At 35.5% G+C, this 22084-nt stretch overlaps 1 protein-coding gene across 3 annotated transcripts in view; it reads left to right on the forward strand.

The window, feature by feature from the left end:
* Positions 1-22084, forward strand: part of FBXW7 (F-box and WD repeat domain containing 7) — a 230830-nt gene that overhangs the window by 120634 nt on the left and 88112 nt on the right. For 2 of the 3 annotated variants that reach the window (XM_045465713.1, XM_045465707.1), the window contains 2 exons: positions 14049-14098; positions 14763-15344. In XM_045465713.1, the coding sequence (XP_045321669.1) occupies positions 14832-15344 (513 nt within the window). In that variant the 5' untranslated portion in view covers positions 14049-14098; positions 14763-14831. The remainder of the gene's footprint in view (positions 1-14048; positions 14099-14762; positions 15345-22084) is intronic. The other variant, XM_045465700.1, reaches the window with a different exon arrangement.

The raw sequence follows: 22084 nt of genomic DNA on the forward strand, positions 1-22084 counted from the left end.
ATAACCTGAAAAATTTTAAAAATTTCTTGTCTGAAAATTACAGATCATTATGTAAGGGATCTAGTTTACTAATCTAATCATTGTGACAGTATTGCTTTATTTGTACATAAATAGAGAAGATCTTTGTAAGAAAATCATGATACTTCTTACTATTTAGAAAATAATAGCTCTCAGTCTTGACTAAAAAAAGGAAAGAAAAAAGAATAGTGTTTAACAGATTATAAATGTTTCTTGTTATTAGAATTAATGTTTTAGATGTTTTTGAGTTTTTATTTTTTTTGTGGTGATGGTTTTTGCCTTTTTTGCTTTTACAGTTATCATAGTATTGACAGATAAGGACATTGGTGGGCAGTGATGGAGTCAGGCTAGAATGAAGCTTATTTTATTTTATATAATTATAATTATATAACTTTTATTTTTCTCATTCATACTATGTCTTACAAAGGTCTAACAAAGGTAGATTTTTTCATAATTTTTTAAAAACGGTATTTTTTTTTTTGGGGCGCCTGGGTGGCGCAGTCGGTTAAGTGTCCGACTTCAGCCAGGTCACGATCTCGCGGTCCGTGAGTTCGAGCCCCGCGTCGGGCTCTGGGCTGATGGCTCAGAGCCTGGAGCCTGTTTCCGATTCTGTGTCTCCCTCTCTCTCTGCCCCTCCCCCGTTCATGCTCTGTCTCTCTCTGTCCCCAAAATAAATAAACGTTGAAAAAAAAAAAATTAAAAAAAAAAAAAAAAAACGGTATTTTTATAGCCATTGCTCTCTCTTTTCCCTTTTTTTTTTTTTTTTTTTTTTGATTCAGGGCATATGTCTTTGGTCAGCATTGTATTACCAGTACCTAGCTCATGTTAGAGTTTAATTATTTCTGTTTGTGAACTCAAATACACATTTTTTGAAACCACACTGTGTGCAGTGCAGTCAGGCAGTATTTCCCCCAAGGCCCACTCAGCCTTCCTGCCAAGAATTTGAAGAGGAAGATGGAATGATTGTTTCTTAGAGTCTCTCTGTGAATAGTGATTCTCTGACATATTCATCTGAATGAAGTAATTGTTTTTCCTCAGTGAGCAAGAAAAAAAATCCAGGCAGCAAGTTACCTGAGTTCTAACATACTGATGGAAACCTCCCAGGAACCTAGGCAAGGGGGCATCCAGCAGTAGCAAATGAGAATAGGATTCCTAAATTTAAAAAGCAGATAACAAGACATTTTTTTCCTTTGTGGTCCACATTAGTTGCCATGCTAAAACTGCTAAGATAGGAACTTTATTAAAAAAAAAAAAATAGATTAGTTTCCTATAGACGAAATTTTCTATATTACAGTGGTGTGCTTTTTCTGAAGGTCAAAACCTTATTGTAAAATGATAGTGAGACAGAGTAGAGGCCAGAGCTAAAAGGATTTGAGTAAGTGCTTGCTCATTGCGGTAGTGTGCATTCCTTAAAGATGCTGAGTTATTTCTGAAACTTAGCAGATTCTGGTTTTCTTTGGTACTGTGGTCATTGGCTGTTTAGGGTAGTGGTGTCAGATTGTTGTTCCTTCTAGTACAGTTGCTATTTTAGCTCTATTGTATTCTTCATTCAAAGTCCTCTCTACCTGCTATAGAATGTTTCACAGTGTATGCTGTGCTGACTCCTTAGTACCAGGAGTGTGGACTCTGGGAAAACTGCCACTTTACTGTTGAAGTGGAAAAGTCAGTATTCTGGACTTCTAGCTTGGCTCTCTGATGTGATTGTATCTGGTATTAGTGTAGAGAAGACCCAATTAATGGACTCAGAGCAAAGAAGTTCAAAGCCTTTTTCAGCATTTAACAGGCTCGCAATAGGAGTCAAAAGGCAGAGAAATTTTATCATTGTCCTCAATTAATACATATCCTCATTTTTAATTGAGGTGCTTTTTATATAAAGTGAAACCATAGATGAGTTTTGACAATACATACACCTATGTAATCAGCACCTCAGTCAAGAAATGGAATATTTTTATCACTCCCCAAATTTCCCTCATTCTCAAGTCCATTCGATCCATACTTAGGCAACAACTGTTTTGATTACTGTCACTGTAGATTAGTTTTTTGTATTCTTAAACATCATATAAATGGAATCATATAATGTTGCCTTTTTTTCTGGCGTTCACTCAACAGTTTTTTTTTAACGTTTATTTCTGAGAGAGAGGGAGAGAGAGACAGAGCATGGGGGAGGGGAAGGACAGAGAGAGAGGGAGACAGAGAATCTGAAGCAGGCTCTGCACTGACAGCAGCAGAGCCTGATATGGGGCTCAGCCTCACAAACCATGAGATCATGACTGAGCTGAAGTCGACACTTAACCAAATGAGTCACCCAGATGCCTCTCAACACACTGTTTTTGATACCCATTTTGTTTCATGTATCAGACATGCATTCTTATTTCTTTGTATTCTTATTTCCATTGTATGAATGTATCACAATTTATTTATCCATGGTTCTGTTGGTGAACATTTGAGTTGGGTTCATTTTTGGTTCTTCTCAATAAAGCTGTTATATGATACCAGCCTATTTGTGGACATTTCTGTTGGATAAGTACCTAGGAGCATCACAGGGTGTGTGTGTGTGTGTGTGTGTGTGTGTGTTTAATGTTTATTTTTGAAAGAGAAAGAGTCAGAGCGCAAGCAGGGGAGGGTCAGAGAGGGAGCGAGGAAAACACAATCTGAAGCAGCCTCCAGGCTCTGAGCTGTCAGCACAGAGCCTGATGTGGGGCTCAAACCAATGAACTGGGAGATCATGACCTGAGCCAAAGTCAAATGCTCAACCGACTGGGCCACCCAGGCACTCCACAGGGTGTGTGTTTTTATAAGAAATTGCCAAATGGTTTTCTACAGTGGTGATAACATTGTACAATCCCACTAGCCATGTATGAGAGGTTTAGTTGTTTCCTGTCTTTACCAATGTGTGGTGGGTTTGGTCCCTTTTAATTTAGCAATTCTTGTTGGTGGGAAGTTGTAGTGCATTGTGGTTTTAATTTGCATTTCCTTGATCGCTAGTTTTATAGAATACCTTTTCATATGTTTATCAATCTTTTTATATTTTCTTTAGTTAACTGTGTCTCATCCAATTTTTCACTCAATATTTGAATGATGAATGACTAAGTTGGTACATGAGTGACTTCTGTGATTGTTGACTTTTATCACACACATTTCAGCATTTATATGCACACCTGATACCCCTCCTGCTCCAAGAAATGATGTTGGCACCTTTCTACCTAAAAGACCTGTAGGAGAGATCTATTTGTTCAGTGATAAGTGTGTGTTTTTTAGAAGTAGACTTTAGTTTTGAACTACCACAAAGAAATAGAAATATCTGGTAACAATGTAAGATGAACACTTAAATTTTCATATTTTAAAATCTGTATTCCCATGCTTTACTTTAGAATGTATGAGAAAAGTTTTTGAATGTATTCTAGGAAATGGAAAAATTATCCTATGAATTTTGTATATATTTGTTGGTTAACGGTTTTAAAAATTGCAGGAAGTAATAGATTATATGGACTGTAATAAAGTTATATGGACAGTTGAGTACACTTCCCAAATGTGAAAAAAGCCTATATATTGTCTATGTCTAATCATTGGCATATCCCTGCACTTTAAAGCTTAGCATTTTATTATATACTTGATATGTGGTGTCAGTTAACATCAGGAAGAGAGAATAAGCAAAAGTAATTCCTGTTTTCTTCATGGAATTGGAAGGTGAGACACTTGAAATAACCCACCTGTTCACTTTTTTAGCCTTCTACTTTCTATAATATACATTATAAAAGACAACTCACACACAATATGTCAATCCTTTATGGTCAAGCTTATCCCTTTATCAACCCAATAGTTACTGCATTTCTTTTATTATTAGTGCATGTTCCCAACCGTTCCCTAAATTTTCTACCACTATTTTATTTTTATAAGCAGAAGGGGGAGGTCCTTGTATTCAAGACCTGTGGTTGCCAATTTCAGCAGTTCTGTGACACAGAAGAATAGAAGAGTGAAGGAAGTGACTTACATTGCCAGATAGAGTTAGTAAAGGGTGGGCAAAGAACTGTGTCAAAGAGAAGAAAGACATCTTCTTACAAAGATACAGACATATGAGAACATAGAGCATATTAGGAGAATACAAGTAGATAATATTTTTGGGTAGTGTATAGTTTAAGACAAATCAGTTTATATTGAAGATGGATAGAAAGGAGACCAGATTAGGAACATCTTGTGTACTGTGTTTAGGAGTTCAGATTTTATTCTATAGAATAGTTTCAAAAGTTTTGCAGAGTCACTTGGGTTGGTTTGTTTCTGTGAACAGTGTTCTCCTCCAGTTGTCCCTCACAAGCTCTCTTTACCTGTTTAATGTTTTGCCTTCATTTGAGCAAAGAGTTCAGCATGTAAAAAGTTTGGAAACTGCCACTGAGATGTTAATATTTCATGTTCTGGCAGCAGTATAGAGGGTAGGTGAGAGGTATAGGACACAAAAGATGGGAAGATTATTAAGGATGCTGTTCAAATAGTTTGGGTAAGAGGCAGATAGTTTCTGCTTATTAAACAGCACTAGGGAAGTGGAATCGATTGTGGATCTGCTTAAGAGGTAGACTTAGGAGGACTTAGTGATGATGTGATTGGTTGGCAAAAGTGTCAGGACAAGGCAAAGGTAGTTTGTAACAAGTAATGGGAACCAAAATGATGTCCAGATTTTCCCCTGCTCCCCATTTTTTTTAACTTCCAGAAAAGTCCCAACTATAGTCTTAAGAACTTATTTAGTCCCAGAACCATTTGATAAGTTTGCCAACGTGATGTACCATCACCCCCAAACTCTTGAGTATGCATTTCTTATAAAAAAGGACATTCTCCAGCATAATCACAGTATAACCATTAAAATCAGGATATTGGCATCAGTGTATAGATTTTCTATTCCTCCGACCCCAAATACCTTTCACTAGTTGTTCAAATGCTAACTCCTATAATAAAAAGATTCCATTCAAAATCATGGACTGCATGGAGTTATCTTGTATCTGGAACAGTGCCTTGATCTTTACTTTCATTCCTTTCACACCTTTGAAGATTATAGGGTAGTCATTTTGAACAAGGACCCTCAATTTGGGTTTGTCTAGTGTTTCCTCATTAGTGGATTCAGGTTATGCATTGTTGGCTAGAATTTCAAAGAAGTGATGCTATTTTACTTTCATTACTTTTTATTAGGTAAACGTAATATCAGTTTGTCACATTACTCATGTTCACTTTCAGTCTTTCTCAATCTTTTTACATTGGGGAAACACTTAAAATAATTTTATCTTAGGAATCACATAAAAATTATTATATGTACAGCTCATGGTACATCAGCTTGATCAGTAAGTTGTAGATAAAATAATTTATTGATAATTGTCAGCCCTCTTTTGAGTAGAGAATGTTGTCTGTGGATCTGTTTGTATTGGAAAGTTCATTAGTCAGTCGCCTCTTTTTGTGTGATTCCCTCTTCCCACAAAGTGTATCTGTTTTTTTTTTTATTTTTTTTTTTAATGTTTATTTATTTTTGACAGAGAGAGAGAGAGACAGAGCACAAGTGGGGGAGGGGCAGAGAGAGAGGGAGACACAGAATCTGAAGCAGGCTCCAGGCTCTGAGCTGTCAGCACAGAGCCTATGTGGGGCTCGAACTCAGACCGTGAGATCATGACCTGAGCCCAAGTCGGAGGCTCAACCAACTGAGCCACCCAGGCGCCCTAGTGTATCTGTTTTAATACAAGTTAGTAGAGCAGGTAGAGATTACAGTTTTTGTTTTTTACTTTACTACTTTGTCTTTTTTGCCTTATTCAATTAGGCCTTACCATTAACTTCTACTGTACGAGATCCAAATTAGATATGGTATGTGCAAGAGTAGTTTTCCCTTCATGTTTAAAACTAAAAATGACATTTTAGCGAACTTTTCTTGGGGGAAAATACAACCCCCTGTTAATTAAGTTTAACTTACTTTCCTTGAGATAAATATCTTTTATCTTTGCATAAATTTTTCAGACTCATAAGAAATGTAATAAATTTCACATAACAAGCTTAAACCAAAATGGGGCTTAATTTTTCTTAGTGTAGGTTCAGCAGATTTAATTTAAATAAAGGTTGTAAATTCATTTTAATATTACTCACAGCATGAGAATTTTTCAACAGTGTTGAATAGTAAACCAACTCAAACCATAAGCCAAAACAATATGAATAAAAATATTGCCTAGACACTGTTTATTTTATAAAAGACTTGGAAAAAACATTTCCTTATTCAGTGATATGATCTGGCTTCAATGCAGGCCTAGCAGTTAGAAAAGTACTTCTTTTATTAGGTTTTAAAGACACTGCAGAGAAGGAAGGAGCTAGCAACAGAGAATGATATCAAGAAAAGAATGATGCCAAAGGAAATTAAGGGACAAGAGAGTGGTAAAGAAGAGGGAATGCTTATTCAGTAAATGTAAAAAACTACAAAAATGGTAAAAGATCCAGTGGGATTTAGCAGCCAGTTTAAAATTTGGTTTTAGTGGAGTAAATGCAAATTGCAGATGTAGTAGAGTTGAATGGGAATGAGGAATTAAATTTGGCCAAAACAAAAACATATAAGTTAAAAAACAAAAAATAGGTATTGTAATGTGAACTGAGAAATAGTGTTTTATGTTATTTCCAGTAAAGATATATATGATTGATGAGCCTTGTGGACTTAACTCATTGTTCCAAACCATAAAGTTTGCTGCTCACATGAATATTTGCACAGTGCTCCCCATATTGTTCATTTTGTGTTGCTTTTGTTAATCTACATTGCTAAGGACCTATTTAGCCAATTTTGGAGTCCCTGGAAGATTTTCACCTTAAGGTACATCTTTGATTTCCCGGTTAACTACAGTATAAGCCATGTGGAACTAGAATTACCCAACAAATTCTGTGCGTTTGAAGTATCAATCTTTTTAGTCACGTATTTATTTTTTTATAGCTTGTGTTAACAAGAAATTTGATAAAAGAAAAAAATGATAAATAGATGTTAAGGCTAGATTTATACCCAGTTTAAAAAATACAACATGTAGCATGTTCACAGTACAGCTTTTAAAAATGTATTTAAATATTTGATATTGTGTTTGTGACCTGGCTTGAAGTTCTTTGGTGAGAAAGAATGTATATAATTGACTTTAAAAAGATTTAATTATTATTTACTGACTAAAAAAATGCTTTGAGGACTAAGCTGAACATTTATGGCTTTGGGTAGGTGCTGAAGAGAGCTGTGGTGAAAAAGGAACGTCTTTTTCCTGAGGAAGCTTAAAATCTAGTGGGAAGGGACAGATAATACATGAATAGACGGATAGATAGATAGGTGGGCACTTACTGCATTGCATACACTATTCCAGTGCTTTTATACAGTGCTATGGAGAAGAGTAAAACAGGGCAAGGGGGAAAGGAAGTATGATGCAAGGGAGTTATTATTTTTAAAACTTCTTTTCAATGTTTTTATTTTATTTTTGAGAGACAGAGTGTGAGCAGGGGAGGGACAGAGAGAGAGGGAGACAGAATCTGAAGCAGGCTCCAGGCTCTGAGCTGTCATCGCAGAGCCTGACGTGGGGCTCTAATTCATGGACTGTGAGATTGTGACCTGAGCTGAAGTCGGATGCTTAGCTGACTGAGCCACCCAGGCACCCTGGGAGTTGTTATTTTAAATAAAATGATTAGGGAAAGTGTCATTGTTTAGGGGACATGTGAACTGATTCTGAAGAAAGCAATGGGCAGAACCATATGGATCCACTGGGAAGAGCATTCAGGCAGAGGGAGTGGCCAGTGCAAAGGCTCTGAGATAGCAGCATATTTTCTTCTTGAAGAAAGAACAAGATTAGAAAGAGTAAAGTTAAAAAAAGAACAGAATATAAGCACATAGTGTTGGTGGTGTGTGTAGATTATTATATAGATAGGTAACCATAAAAATTGACATTTATTCTGAGTGAAATGGCATTTTATTATGTATTCCCAGATACTGTTAATCAGTTTGGCTATAATTAACAAATAAATTATTAACTTGGGGTATGTATAGATTTCATTATATGAGGTTGGAGTGTTGGTAAGTGGTGTGGCCAGAAGAGGGCTCCTGGTGATTAGGGAAGCTGCTTTCGGATTCAGGGAAAATCCTAAACTGCTTGCTGAAGGTGATTGCAAGTTTTAAGTTATCCTTTTTGATCATCAGTACAATTTGGTTTGTTTTCCTGCAATCTATGTCTTAAAGCTTCTTAAATGACTTTGTAGTCTAATGGATCATCCCGTGCCATGTAATTTTAAAAATGTCTAAAAATTTCATAGTCATTTGGAGGCTTTGGCAGTTTGCTTAAAGTTACCCCTTGTTTTATTAGTGTAACTAGTGTTCCTCAGTTACTTAGATTTAAAGGTAATTTCAAGGTTAATGTTTGTCTTGGAAACATCTTTTGAGGCTTACAGCTCTAATTTACTCTTAAGACAGGCTTTCAGAGCTCAACTTGTTTAACATGTGAACTTGCCCTCTTTGATTCCTTTAAGCATCCTGAAATAAGTTCAAATGGTTTTGAATAATCAAAGATTTTTGAAAAGCAAGGTTCATGAGAAATTAGTCAAAAAGTTTCTGAGCAACTAGTTTAAAAAAAAAAAAAAAAGCACTGAAATTAGGTCTGAAATGCCACTAAATGAACAAAGTGTAATGACCAAAAGTTAGCCACTATTTTCTGGGACGTGGGTAAAAGTCCTGGAGTAATTCTCTTCTATCACAGTAACCTTATTTCTGATTTTTTTTGAAAAGCAAAATTATTATCATACTTCTCCTTCATCCTAGGATGAAACTGACTGTTGAGGCATCTCTTTCTTCAGACATCCTTAGGTTCATAATTCCCTGGACTTCACACTATTGTGAAAGATGCTGCCAGAAGAACCCTGTTTTGCCCACTGTAATTACAAAGGGAAAAGTGATGCCACTCTCTCCCCTTTTCTTTCTAGAGATTACTTTATACAAAGTATAACTTTATTTAATATAGGCTGTCTGAATTTTCATTTATGTGAGAAATCTAGTGATGGAATATCTATTAGAGCTTTCAATTTCTTTGATCATTTATCCTTTGTTATATATCCAGAAGCAATAATTGGTAATGCTGTGGCTTCTTCATTGGTATCTCAAAATACTGTGTGAATCTTGCATTGCAAGCACAGCTCTGTCTAAAGAATTGAGATAAAGTAGGTACAATTCATGCTCATTATTTGCAGATCTGTATTTGCAAATTTGCTTATGCACTACAGTTTATTTTTGACACCAAAAAGCAATATTCATGATGTTTTCACAGTCATTTGTGGACTCGAGCGTGCACAGGGTGGCAAAAAAAATCACTTGGCATGCACATTCCTTTCTGAGGTCAAACAAAGTGACTCTCTGCCTTCTTGTTTCAGCTCTCATACTGTAAACAAGTGTCCTTTTTATGGTTTATTTAGTGAAATATTTTTCATTAAAAGCTTTTCACTGGTAATTTGCCATTTAAAATGGTCTCCAGGCATAGTGGTGAGGTGCTGTCTAGTGTCGTGATGTGCCTTATGGAGAGCATAAGACAAGCTTTGTTCAGGCATGAATTTATACTATTGCTGACTGTGAGTCAGTGTTAATGAATCAACAATATGTATTCAGTACATGTCTTTATATAGAAACATACATATGAAAAGATTATATATTGATCAGTTGGCCAAAATGTTTGTGACCAAGGCTTGTAGGAACTTAACTCTGTGTTTCCTCTAGGAGCAGTGGCTCAGTATTTGTGGTAACTTTATAGAACACAATTACTGCGAATAATGAGAATGGACTGTGTTTAATTAAGGGTGGTGATTTATAGAGATTTTAGGTATCTGAAATATTTCATAATTACCTCTTTAAACCATTGTTTCAGGTTTGTTTAAATACATACACACATACAGAGTTATTTATAATGTAAAATCTGATTTTTTCATGGGTTCTGGTTGGGTTAAAGGTCAGCGATTAACTCGTAAAGAAACATTTCCAACATTATTCTCTAGAAAATTAAAATGTGCCTGAAGCATATTGAGTGTTCAGCAAGTATTTGTTTTAGAATAATAATAATCTTTGAGCACTGTAGTGATTCTGGTTTTGGAAAAGAAGGCTGAGTATCAGTGTTAGAGAATAATACTCTTAGGATTTTATCATCTATAGTTAATGTAGACTGAGGCACATAAAAGAAAACTCAGTTGAATGTCTCTTTCTGGTCTCTACTTTGCTTGAAGCTAGCTGGAAGCTAGCAATCTTGAGAAATTTACTTAAATCTCTTCCAGCTTCAGTTGCTTTGTCTGTGAAGTGAGGAACATTTTCAATTTAAAATTTCTATGGTTTTCTTGACTTCGAATCATTTCCATTCTTCTCATGCCCAATTGTCAAGGGAATTGTGTAATTTAATGTCAAAGTATATTAGCCATCAGACTTTATTTTCCTTACTTCCAAGTTTGGTCTCACTAGTTATTGATAAAAACGTAAGTTATGTATTTGATATATCTTGACATTATATACTTCTGGTAAAAAGAAATAAAAGAGCATTTCTGGATTTTACACTGACTTTTTAGGATACAGGATTCTGTTTGTTGATGTTTGTGTTTCTTACAAGTTCTAATTCTACAGAATTACAGTTTTAAAAGTGAAAGTGCATTTTTTGTTAATACTTTATTAGCTTTTCCTATATGGCAGTTTTAAGTTTTAGGTCAACTTTGTTTTCTTTTTCTTAATGTGGGGCTTTGTAAACAACTTTTTAAAAGATCCTCCCCCCCCCCCCATAGGTATTTAATCGATTCTGATCTTATTGGATAAATATTTATTATTTTAATTAGGTCATTAGCTTCTTTAATAGATTATTATTAGAACTAATTTCCTAAAAACACTGGATTTTTTTGTTTAATTTTGTGTTTATGAATACCAATAGAAGATGAAATTTTCATTCCTATTTTCCATTCCCAAACTGGGTCAGAGAAATCCAGTCTAATATATATACTACTTGGACAAATTTTTATGTAAGTCTGTCAGATATTTTTAGCCTTTTCAAATATTCTGGGATTCCTCTAATCTGACTTTTAGCTGTGTCATTGTATATTTTATATTGGCTGTGCTTTAAATCTGATTCTTTTACTTGGATTTACCATTTTTGACCAGGTCTGTTTGTAAGAATCTGTATTATTTTGAAAGCTATCTCTATGCCATGGTTGTAAATATGAGTCAGTTAACTTTATTGGCTTAAATTAAGACACTTTATCCTCTGTTCTTCCCAATATAACACTAAAGTTACAGAATGATAGTGATTTGAATTTTTGTTTTCATAATTGGCAACAGAAGTGTTCACCAGTGACCAGTACTAGTACTATTTTAGAAATGCCAGTCATACACTTTCTATTTGTTGATAGGCTGACTGCTTACCAACAGTCTCCTCCCTACTTTTCACATATTCTTTATGATTAGCTTTATGACTTTTGTTCTTTCACCTTTTGCACTTTATGAATTGCTTTCAATATGGCATTTAACCTGTTTCAGTCTCTTAAAAATTTGCCTGTTAGGTTGGACACACAAAGGGCAGTTGGTTGGGGTTTGCATTATCCCAAGGTACTGACCCTGTTATCTTGCTGTTCTATGCATAAACATCCAAGTGAAAAATGTTCTGTTAATGTTAGGAGAGCTGACTTTAGATACAGTTATGAAAGCAAGATTTTGATTGTTTGAAGGAAACCTATGAATAGTAGATTTACCTTATATACATTAGGATACTATATATATTCATTTGTGTAGGTCAGTGTTTTTCAGCATGTTATTTTTAACCTGCCTTTCTCTAATGTTTTCATAGTTTGTCTTCTACATATACTAGCCAATAAGACTTTGATGACCTTTATTTTCTGTAGTTTTTTTAATTTTAATTTTTTGTAGAAAACAACAGATAGATTATTTAATGTGCTTTTCCTAAGACCTACTTTCCACCTCAAATAGAAATTTTGTTCTTGTTCTTGTCTGAGTTGTAAATAAGAACCACTTGACTTTTTAAAGCCATATTTACTATGTATTACATCATAGCTTATGGATATATTTGATCATCGAAATCTCATGCACCTAGGAAAGTTTCCTTCTCTCTCCCTAAAGGACCATTTCATACTTCTTTCTTCAAATTTCTAACACTCTTCTCCCAAGATCACTCTGATGATGATGACAATGATGATGTTGCTTCCTACTTTAGAAAGAAGAAGGAAAACAGTTGAAGGAATGAGTAGAGAATTTCCAAAGACTTCTACCTCTGTAAAAACCCACCTATTTCCAGCTGTTTCCACATTGAAAAATATGGTAAAAAGAAATAAATTTAAAGTACCTGTGATACCACACTTCTTTTCTATCTTTTGCCATAAAGTTTCCATTTTTTTTAACTAAAACTAGTCCTCCATTTTTGAATTCTTTCTCATCATCCCCTTTTAATTAATTAAGAAGAACACCACAATTTCTTCTCTTTCTTGATTACGTTTCAAACTTTTTGTTTTGTACCAGATCACTCTTGTTAATATACAGATACACTATACTGCTAGGTCTCCAGTCTTGAAGAATAAAAAATTTTCTTTTAATTCTGTTTTCCCTACCAGTTACCACTCCCTTTTGTTTGTTCTTTTTTGCAGCAAACTCTGTTTGTACCTACCATCTCTGTTCTCTTTTCCTACTCTCTTAAATCTACTTTAATCAGATTTCAACTAACAAAACTCCTATTACTAGTGACTTCCGTGTTACTGAATCCAATGGTCAATTCTTTCTGTTCATCCTACTTGATCTATCATCAACAGTTGTCATTTTATACTTTGTCCTTCGGGGTATACTTTCTTTACCTGAATGTTTCGAAGATACCACCCATTCCTAGTCCTCCTTGTTAGTTACCTTTGTTGGTTAGTCTTCTCTTTGAATGTTGGAGCGTCTCATAGCTCAGTCGTTGGAACTCTTCTCTTTCTATACTTACACTTCTAGTTGTAATTAGAATTAAAGAATTTTCCCCCCACGCTACAGCTTATTTCTTAGCAAGTGTAGATTATAGAAAGTAAAATGAAATATTGCTATTTTAAAGCTACCTTTCAGACTTTCGAACCCCATTTCAAAACTTGCAGTGAGAACTGAGGCACTTTGGGAGATTTACCATCTAGTGGCAAGGGTTCGAAAAGTAGATAAGGCTGTTTTAATAAAGACCATTGTGATATAATGTAGTTATTCTTAGGACATGATAGAAGATGTATGTTGTATTTGTTTTATCTCACAAACCTATAAAGATATTTTTAAAAGGAGTTTTATATGAACTTGGGCAGTGAATTGGCATTATTTTATATGACCTCAAACACGTCCATGTAGATATTTGCAAAGGATGAAATTTAGGAATGACCATTATGAAAAGATTTTATATCAGATCAAATTTTAGTGTCAGTCTATAAAACTTACAAAAGCAAATGTGTCTGATATATAGCATTTGAAAATGCAGTTAAAAAATAAGTTTTAGGTGCTTACAATACCACCGCCCAAAAGCAGTTTGTATTTTGAAATCTTGTATTTATGCAGTTTAAAAATCATGTTGTGATCGTGTAATTTCCCTTAGCATAATATAAACATCCATGCCCTCAAATTTTTAAAAATGAACATCGTGTGGGGCGCCTGGGTGGCTCAGTCGGTTAAGCGTCCGACTTCGGCTCAGGTCATGATCTCACGGTCCGTGAGTTCGAGCCCCGCGTCGGGCTCTGTGCTGACAGCTCAGAGCCTGGAGCCTGTTTCAGATTCTGTGTCTCCCTCTCTCTGTGACCCTCCCCCGTTCATGCTCTGTCTCTCTCTGTCTCAAAAATAATAAACGTTAAAAAAAAAAATTAAAAAAAAAATGAACATCGTGTTTAGGAATTGCACTATATGTATCCCATCTCATGGATTCCTTTTCTTGAACGTTTGGGTTTTGATTATTTTTATTTACATTTATTTTTATTTTTTGCTTTTGTGGATAAAGCTGCAGTGAGCATCCTTTGCATAATTTTTTTTTCTGTTTTAGGATTACTTCCTTAGGATAGATTGCCAGAAGTGGAGTTACTGGGTCAGAGGGTATGAACTTATGAACTTTTTTTCCTTTTTTAAAAAATAAAAGTAAAACTTTTTGTTTATTTACTGTCCATTCAATTTATATTCATTGTGAACGATGAAAATCATAATGAATTATACTTGGTGCCTGTCGGAAAACTATGTCTTAAGGCAAGGTTCTATGATCAGAGAAGTTTGGGAAATTCCTAAGGTAAGAAGGCCTTTTTATCTTGGTTTACCTCAGCATTTCCTGAACTTAACTGAGCATTGAATGTTTTTTGTTTTTTGTTTTGTTTTTTGTTTTTTTTTATGATGTACTTCATAACATCTTCTGGAAGCTTTACAAAAGATATCATTTATGAACTGATTTAAAATTGAAAATGATTTTATTGGTTAAATTATATTTTGTTGGTCAAAGCAACTAAATTATCAGGCTTCATTCTAAAATTGTTTAAAAGATTAAAATAAAGCTGTTTACTATGTGATTTTTGTGTCTGTCTTTATAAAGTGTCGTAATTTCTACATTTTAAACTTTATTGATTTCTAAAGAACATCTTAATGTCTCCATGGCATCAGATACTTTATAATCTTTAATGAAATTTGGAATATAGACCTAGGACATAAAAGTGGAAGATAATATAGATTGAACAAACCTTTTTCTCCCCCCCACCCCCATTTTTCCCTACAGAATGTGAAATCCTTTGCATCTTCTGATAGTCTAGCCAAGGTCCAAGAAGTAGCAAGCTGGCTTTTGGAAATGAATCAGGAACTGCTCTCTGTGGGCAGCAAAAGACGACGAACTGGAGGCTCTCTGAGAGGTAACCCTTCCTCAAGCCAGGCAGATGAGGAGCAGATGAACCGCGTGGTAGAGGAGGAACAGCACCAGCAGCAGCAGCAGCAGCTCCGACAGCAAGAGGAGGAGCACACCGCAAGGAATGGTGAAGTCATCCGAGCAGAACCTAGGCTTGGAGACCAGAACGACTCCCAGCAAGGACGGTTGGAAGAAAACAACAATCGATTCATTTCGGTAGATGAGGACTCCTCAGGAAATCAGGAAGAACAAGAAGAAGACGGAGAACATGCTGGTGAGCAAGATGAGGAGGATGAAGAGGAAGAGGAAATGGACCAGGAGAGTGATGATTTTGATCAGTCTGATGACAGTAGCAGGGAAGATGAACATACACATAGTAACAGTGTCACAAACTCCACTAGTATCGTGGACCTGCCTATTCACCAACTCTCCTCCCCGTTCTATACAAAGACAACAAAAGTGAGTATATTTAGTTCACTGTTCCCCTGAGACGTTTACCTATCCACATTCATTGTAATGAAACTGTCCTCACGCTCTTTGTTATTACCACAAAATTCATCATCAGATGTGTAGTAATAAAATGAACTAATTTTTGTTTTACAGAAAGTATTAGAAACAGAAGTACTGATAATGGCACAATCTTATTACAAACGGAGGGAAGGGTAATTGATCCTATTACTATGAAAAATCATTAATATCAAATTTTACCATAAATTTTATCCCTAGGACGGGGGTTAGTAGTTTGTGTGCAGCGGAGAGTGTTGCAGTGAAACACGATTTGTGTAAATCAAATCGTAAAGAAACTTTTCTTATTTACAAAATGCAGCTGCTGGGGTGGGCTGTGTATTCACAGGTGTCACTCCAAGGCACAAGTTATTGTCAAGTTTCTGCCACCACTTCCCTTATCTGCAGTTATTGTTTTCCTTCCCATTCCTAGAAGACAGTTCTATTGTATGTGCCTTCTTATCTCATTCAGCTAGTAGTAGCCCATGGAGTTAGCCACAGTCTTGTTTCAAAAGGTAGGCAGACTTCTGTCTAAACCAGAGAAATCTTATCAGCTCTGGGACTTGTTGATTAATCTAGTGCTAGAACAACATTTCCATTGGATGCAGTCCTTTGTGGCTATGCCAGAAATTAAGGACTGAAGTATACCAGTCAGTCATACTGTCTGTCATCTTTGCTACTAGATAGGCAGGGAGGTCCTGAAACATTGAAGTCCGACTGAGATGGAAGGAGGAAGTGATTGGGCAGTTGCAGTAAATTTGTAATTGCCGGTGCTTGTTTGGGATGGCATGTGGGCTTCTTTCCTCAAAATACTCCTGGTTACTCCTTAAAATTGTGGTTATGACAATGGGTGGGGATTGTAGAAGAAAAGAAGCAGCATTATTTCTCTCACTCCCCAATCTTTCTGTTGTAGTCTCTCCCCTTCCCTCCTAATCGAATATAGTCAAAATGAAATGATATAGTGCCTAGGCTTTACCTCAAAATAATACTGAAGGGGAGAAAAGGAGACAGTATAGATTGGTCATGAGTTGCTGATTGTTGAGGCCAGGTTACAGAGATTAGGGTGGGGGTGGCTCATGAGTATTCTTCTGTGTGGTTTTCAAAGTATGTTTAAAATATTCTATAATTGAAACATTTTTAAGTTGTAAGGAATATGAACACACATACACACTAACCCTAGAAAATGATAATCAAAGTTGTAAATAGGAGTTTTCTTTACATACTTGGTCTTGTTGACTAGCTCCTAAGTCAAGTAAGTGCTGACTTCTCCTCCTCATTGAATTTTATTTTCTCTGTATTTTGGTGCTGTTGAAATTACAGGAAATTCAATAAGACGTCAGGTACTTTTTGCTGGACTTAGAATTTAATCAGTATTTTAGGCAGTGTTGCTACCTATGGTCTAAATTTAAAGAGGAGAGAAAGTGAAAAGAATTATATTCAGAATGAATGAGTTATGTAACACAATTTTCCCCCCCTCCCCCCCCCCCCCGCCCCAACCAGGCTTCTACGCTCATAAATCTTTATGTTTGCATGCTGTTTGGTTCTTTATTTATCATTTGAAAATTAGATAAAAATCATGACTGTCCATGTAGAGTAGACTTATAAGTTAAACAGTTCTTTGGTATGGAATATTTTCATTCAAATGATAGCTTACTTACTTTACAGACATTAAAATGAATAATGTCCGTAGTAGTCTATCCTCTTGTTCTTATTTGCTTATTTTTAAATTTTATAGTGAATCAGTGATTTAGCCCGTAAAAAATACACAAACAGATGTAACATCGTCTCCCTTAATGTAACTTGACCTGGAATAAAATGTCTCAGGAACTAGGTTTAATACTTGAATTGCTGTATCATTTTTGCTTAAGGTTGTGAAACTTTAAACTCCTTCTAAAACATGTTTATCCCTAATTTACCTAGCCTGTCTGCAAGTTTAGATTTTATTTAGTTGGTTTGAGAAGGGACTGACTTCAGTAGTGATTTATATCCATTCTGCCATCTCTGTCTCAAGGTGTTGAAGTGCTTTGAATCTCTACCCCTAATAGCTACAGCCTGCTTTGTTGGTAAGGCTAAGACCTTTTACAATGCAGTCCACCCAGCTTCTGTCCCCCAGATCTCTTGATCTCTCCCCCTCAAGGTTACTACATTAAAAGAGGGGGTTCCTACCTCTCTTTTTCTTGAGGATTCAAGTGGAAGAATGGGGCTTAATATTTTACTGCATTATCTTGTTTAAGAAAGAAGTTTAATTGAAACTAAGCATTGTTGAACAATGCAAAGCTATCAGTGAGTTCTATATTTTAAAGACAAGAAAGCCAGCTAGACAAAACATATAGTTTTCCAAAAGGAGAAGTCATTAGATTGTTCTGTAGGAAAACTACCAGTACACAGGTTTGACAGATGCTTTATCTTTTTTTTTCCCTTCAAGATGAAACTGTAAACAGAACTTTTAGGTCTATTTTATGTAGTTATATTGTTACCTCCTTAAAAACAAAGTAACAATTTTAAGGCAGTTTTTTCCTAGTGTCTCTCAGGTCATGAAATGCAAGATATTGTGCAGTCCACACAAGGCCACAGGAGTGGACTGAGTACTAGCAACTGCAGGGATAGATGTGTATATGTGCATGAGTGTCTGTGTGTGTGTGTGTGTGTCTGTATAGGTATGCTGTGTACATACTTTTGATATGTTGTTTATTTTGAGGTCATTTTCCTTCACAAATATGGCAAGAAGAATATAAACTATTTGACTGCCAAGGCAGCAATGCCCTTCTACAATGAGGTATTTTGAGCTTCATTTGGCCCATTTTCCTTTTTTCTATTCTTGAAACTCTTCTTTAGGATCATTCCCAGAGTGCTTTATTTTCTCACCAATACTTTACAGATGTCACCTGTTACTTCGTTGCTTAAGAAGAAAATGTCGGTCACTCATGTATATAATAAATCTTAATATAGTAAATAAGGAAACGCTCTCATTATTTCAAATATAGAACTGTAGATTGCGAGTAACTTGTTTTGTGAGTGTTCCGCAAGACCAGCAAACATTTCTAATACATTTTAACTTGATAAACGAGCAATGTCTTGCAATACGAGTACCATGTGATGCCAAATGTCACATGATCACAACTCGCTTTGATATACTTCCTAGTGCTTTGATTACAAGCATGTTTCTGGAATGAATTATGCTCCCAAACCAAGGTTTTACCATATTTTTATTTTGGAGCAGCTTTAAATTTTGATCATTCTAAACATAAAACACTTCAACAGACTTTACCCTTGGCCACAGTTTCTTTTAAGTCTTCTTAAACTGTGACTTTTAAGAAGAGTAGTGGTATAAGAATCATTTTTAACCCCCCCCTTTTAATGTTAATATGGGATTCGCCTTTTACTTTACAGTTTTATCCAACATATCTTTCACTTTTTTGTTTTTTTTTTTTGTGTGGGGGGGTGCAGTTTCTTAAATATACCCTGGCGCCAGCTATACTTACTTATTCAATCATTCCTGAACATGCTGTATATGCAAATATATTAATGAGAAAATCCACTTTTGGTCTTTCCTTGCCTTGGTCTTTTCTTTGAAAACATACTGAAACTATCAAAACTCTTAGGACAGTCTTTTTTTCCCCCTAGTCACCAAAGATTTGTTCATATGGGAACCTACGTAATAATGTACATTAGAAATTTCAGACCATCTTAATGTTAAAAGTCAAGTGTAAGGGCAGTCAAGAATTGGTATTTATTAAGCCCGTATACTGTTTGCAAGTTCCTGTGATAGATAAGTAAGTAGAAGTTACAGAGAGACCAAAAATGACACCGTAAGTGACCAGAGATTTTAATCCACATCTGCCTAATTTAACAAAACAAAACAAAACAAACAAACAAACAAAAAAAAAACCCACACCTTTCTTTCCATGTGCTGTGCTGCCCCTTATGGTAGAATTTGGAAAATGTTGCTACACAAGATTTTCAGCAGAACTACAAGTCTATTCAGGTTCTAGACTCTGGAGTGTGATAACTTTCTAATACAGTGTCACATTTGAAATCATTAGGGCTCAGTTAAGTGGTTTTCTGTGTGGTATTTAACAAAAATTATTGAGGATATAAAGGTTCAAGGCTAAAATTGTAACAAGAAGAAATGACAGTGAAATTTGAGATTGGAAAACAGGTATCACTTTTCCAGAGTACACCAAACCTGTTTTTAACCAAGAGTTCTGTGCTATTTCTGTAAATTTGACTGGTCTGCCTATAAACTCTAAAGTCAACTTGCTTCCTCAGATAGGAATGCTCATCTTTTCAATTTTAACTCCCTCTGTACAGCCTTATATTAAAAAAAAAAAAAAAAAAAATCTTGGCGTGCCAGGGTGGCTCAATCCGTTAAGTGTCCAACACTTGGTTTTCACTCAGGTCATTATCTTATGGTTGTGAGATTGAGGCCTCATTGAGCTTGTGCTGGGCGTGGAGCCTACTTCAGATTCTCTTTTTCCTTCTTTTGCCCCTCCCCTGCTTGCGTGTGTGTCTGTGTGTGGGGGGGGGGGGGGGTGCGGATCTTGTTTTCTAAGGAGATGCCCAGTCTGTACATAAAACTCTTTTTACATGTTTAATGCAGAGTAGCAACTCATTTTCCACTAAAATGAAAAGCAAATGAGGTTACCATTAGACCAAGTCTTTTGTATTCTCCTGATGTTTTCATGAACAAAACCATGCTTGAGTACCAGTTTCTGCTTCTTCCATGCCTGTCTTGTTGTCTTCCATCTGTTGTCACATAATTTTGTTCCTTAACCTCAAATTAGTCTATTTTTTCCCATCCTGACTGTTAGATTTCTCCTAGTAACTAAACAGCTTTTTTATCCTTTTTGCCTCAAATAAGAAATAAATGTCTATTAAAATTGACAAAAGTCTGAGGCTTTTTCTTGTTTCTAGATTCTAAACAGTAGAGAAATTGGGCACAATGATCACCAGCCAATTAGGGGATCAGAATGACAGTTTTGTTTCTAGTCTTCCATTCTCCAACCACTCTTTTGAACAAGAGCTCCTGAGAAACTTTGTAGGACAATGTGACTAACATCTGAAATCTAACAGGCTGTAAATTCTATTCTGTTGAATGCAGAGTTCTAGAGAGTGATGTCTGCTTCAGGAAGTCCCTAGCCTTCCTTGTCTTGTTCTTGTTAAGACAAAGAACTTAAATTCAAATTCTGTTAGGTGTAAATACATCCAGAGAGCAACAAGAGCTATGTAAGGCAGTCATCTTGAATAACATCCACTAGTAAACATAGCCCAGTGAATAGAGCCTTGCTTCCCACCTTCGTGAAGGAGGATACCATAGAAATATTCACTTTGCCCAGTTTAACCCAATTTTAAACACATGGATTTGGGGCTCCTGGGTGGCTCAGTCGGCTAAGCGTCCAGCTCTTGATTTCGGCTCAGGTCATGATGTCATGGTTCGTGGGTTCGGGCCCTGCATCGGGCTGTGCGCTGACATTGCAGAGCCTTCTTGGGATTCTCTCTCTCCCTCTCTCTCTGCTCCTTCCTCACTTGTGCATGCATTCTCCCTGTCTCCTCTCTCAAATAAACGTTAAAAATTTTTTTTAAAGACTTTAGGAAAAAAACCACGTGGATTCACTCATATGTGGAATTTAAGAAATAAACAAGCAAAGGCAAAAAAGAGAGGCAAACCAAGAAACAGACTCTTAACGACAGAGAAAAAACTGGTGGTTACCAGAGGGGAGGTGGGTGGGGGGATGGGGAAAATAGGTGATGGGGATTAAGGAGTGCACTTGTGATGAGCACTGGGTGTTGTATTGAAGTGTTGAATCATTAAATTGTACACCTGAAAATATTACACTGTATGTTGACTAACTGGAATTTAAATAAAAACTTTAAAAAATAAACATGTGGAGAGGATAGTGGAAGTGGAGGGAAGGGGACACCCTGGAGAAGACGGGTTTTCCCTTAAAATGGTAGAGTGAAAATAACTTTTCAGATTTGAACTTGAATTCTGATTTTGCCACCTATTATATGACAATGATCTCATGGACTGTTTCTTTATCTGTAAAATAAGACTATAATACCTACTTCTCAGGGTTTTTATAAGGATTAAGTAAAAAAAAATATATATATATTTATATAATATATTTAATATATATTATATAAATATATTATATATATTATATAATATATTATATATATTATATATATAAATATATTTGTATATTTATATAATATATATATATTTATAATATATATATATATATATATATATATATATATATATATATATATATAGCAAGTAAGTACTGTAGTGCCTGGGACACTCAGGTGTCAGTTGACAATGAAGGCTTGTGACCTTATTTCTGTTTATCTGTCTCCTATCCCTCACCCTTAATCTCACAAATACACTTCATTCCCCACAAAGGAAACAAGTCTTGTGTTTTTTTTTTTTTTAATGACCTTTAGAGTTCAGTCATCATATCACCCTCTAGTGGAAAAAAATATAAATAAATAGATAAATACTTGAAAGAGTATAGTTGTGGATTGGGAACAAACTGTAATAAGCTGAGCCCATCTCTGATAAAAATAAAAATGTGACCTAAATTTCCAAGGGAATGCTATTCACAGATCTTCCCAGTTGATAGGTATATGCAATTTCCTTTAATTAGAATTTGTCAGGTTTCTCTAAACTTCATTCTTTTAAAACATGTTTG

This window comes from Leopardus geoffroyi, chromosome B1 (assembly GCF_018350155.1).
Source record: "Leopardus geoffroyi isolate Oge1 chromosome B1, O.geoffroyi_Oge1_pat1.0, whole genome shotgun sequence".
NCBI lineage: Eukaryota > Metazoa > Chordata > Mammalia > Carnivora > Felidae > Leopardus > Leopardus geoffroyi.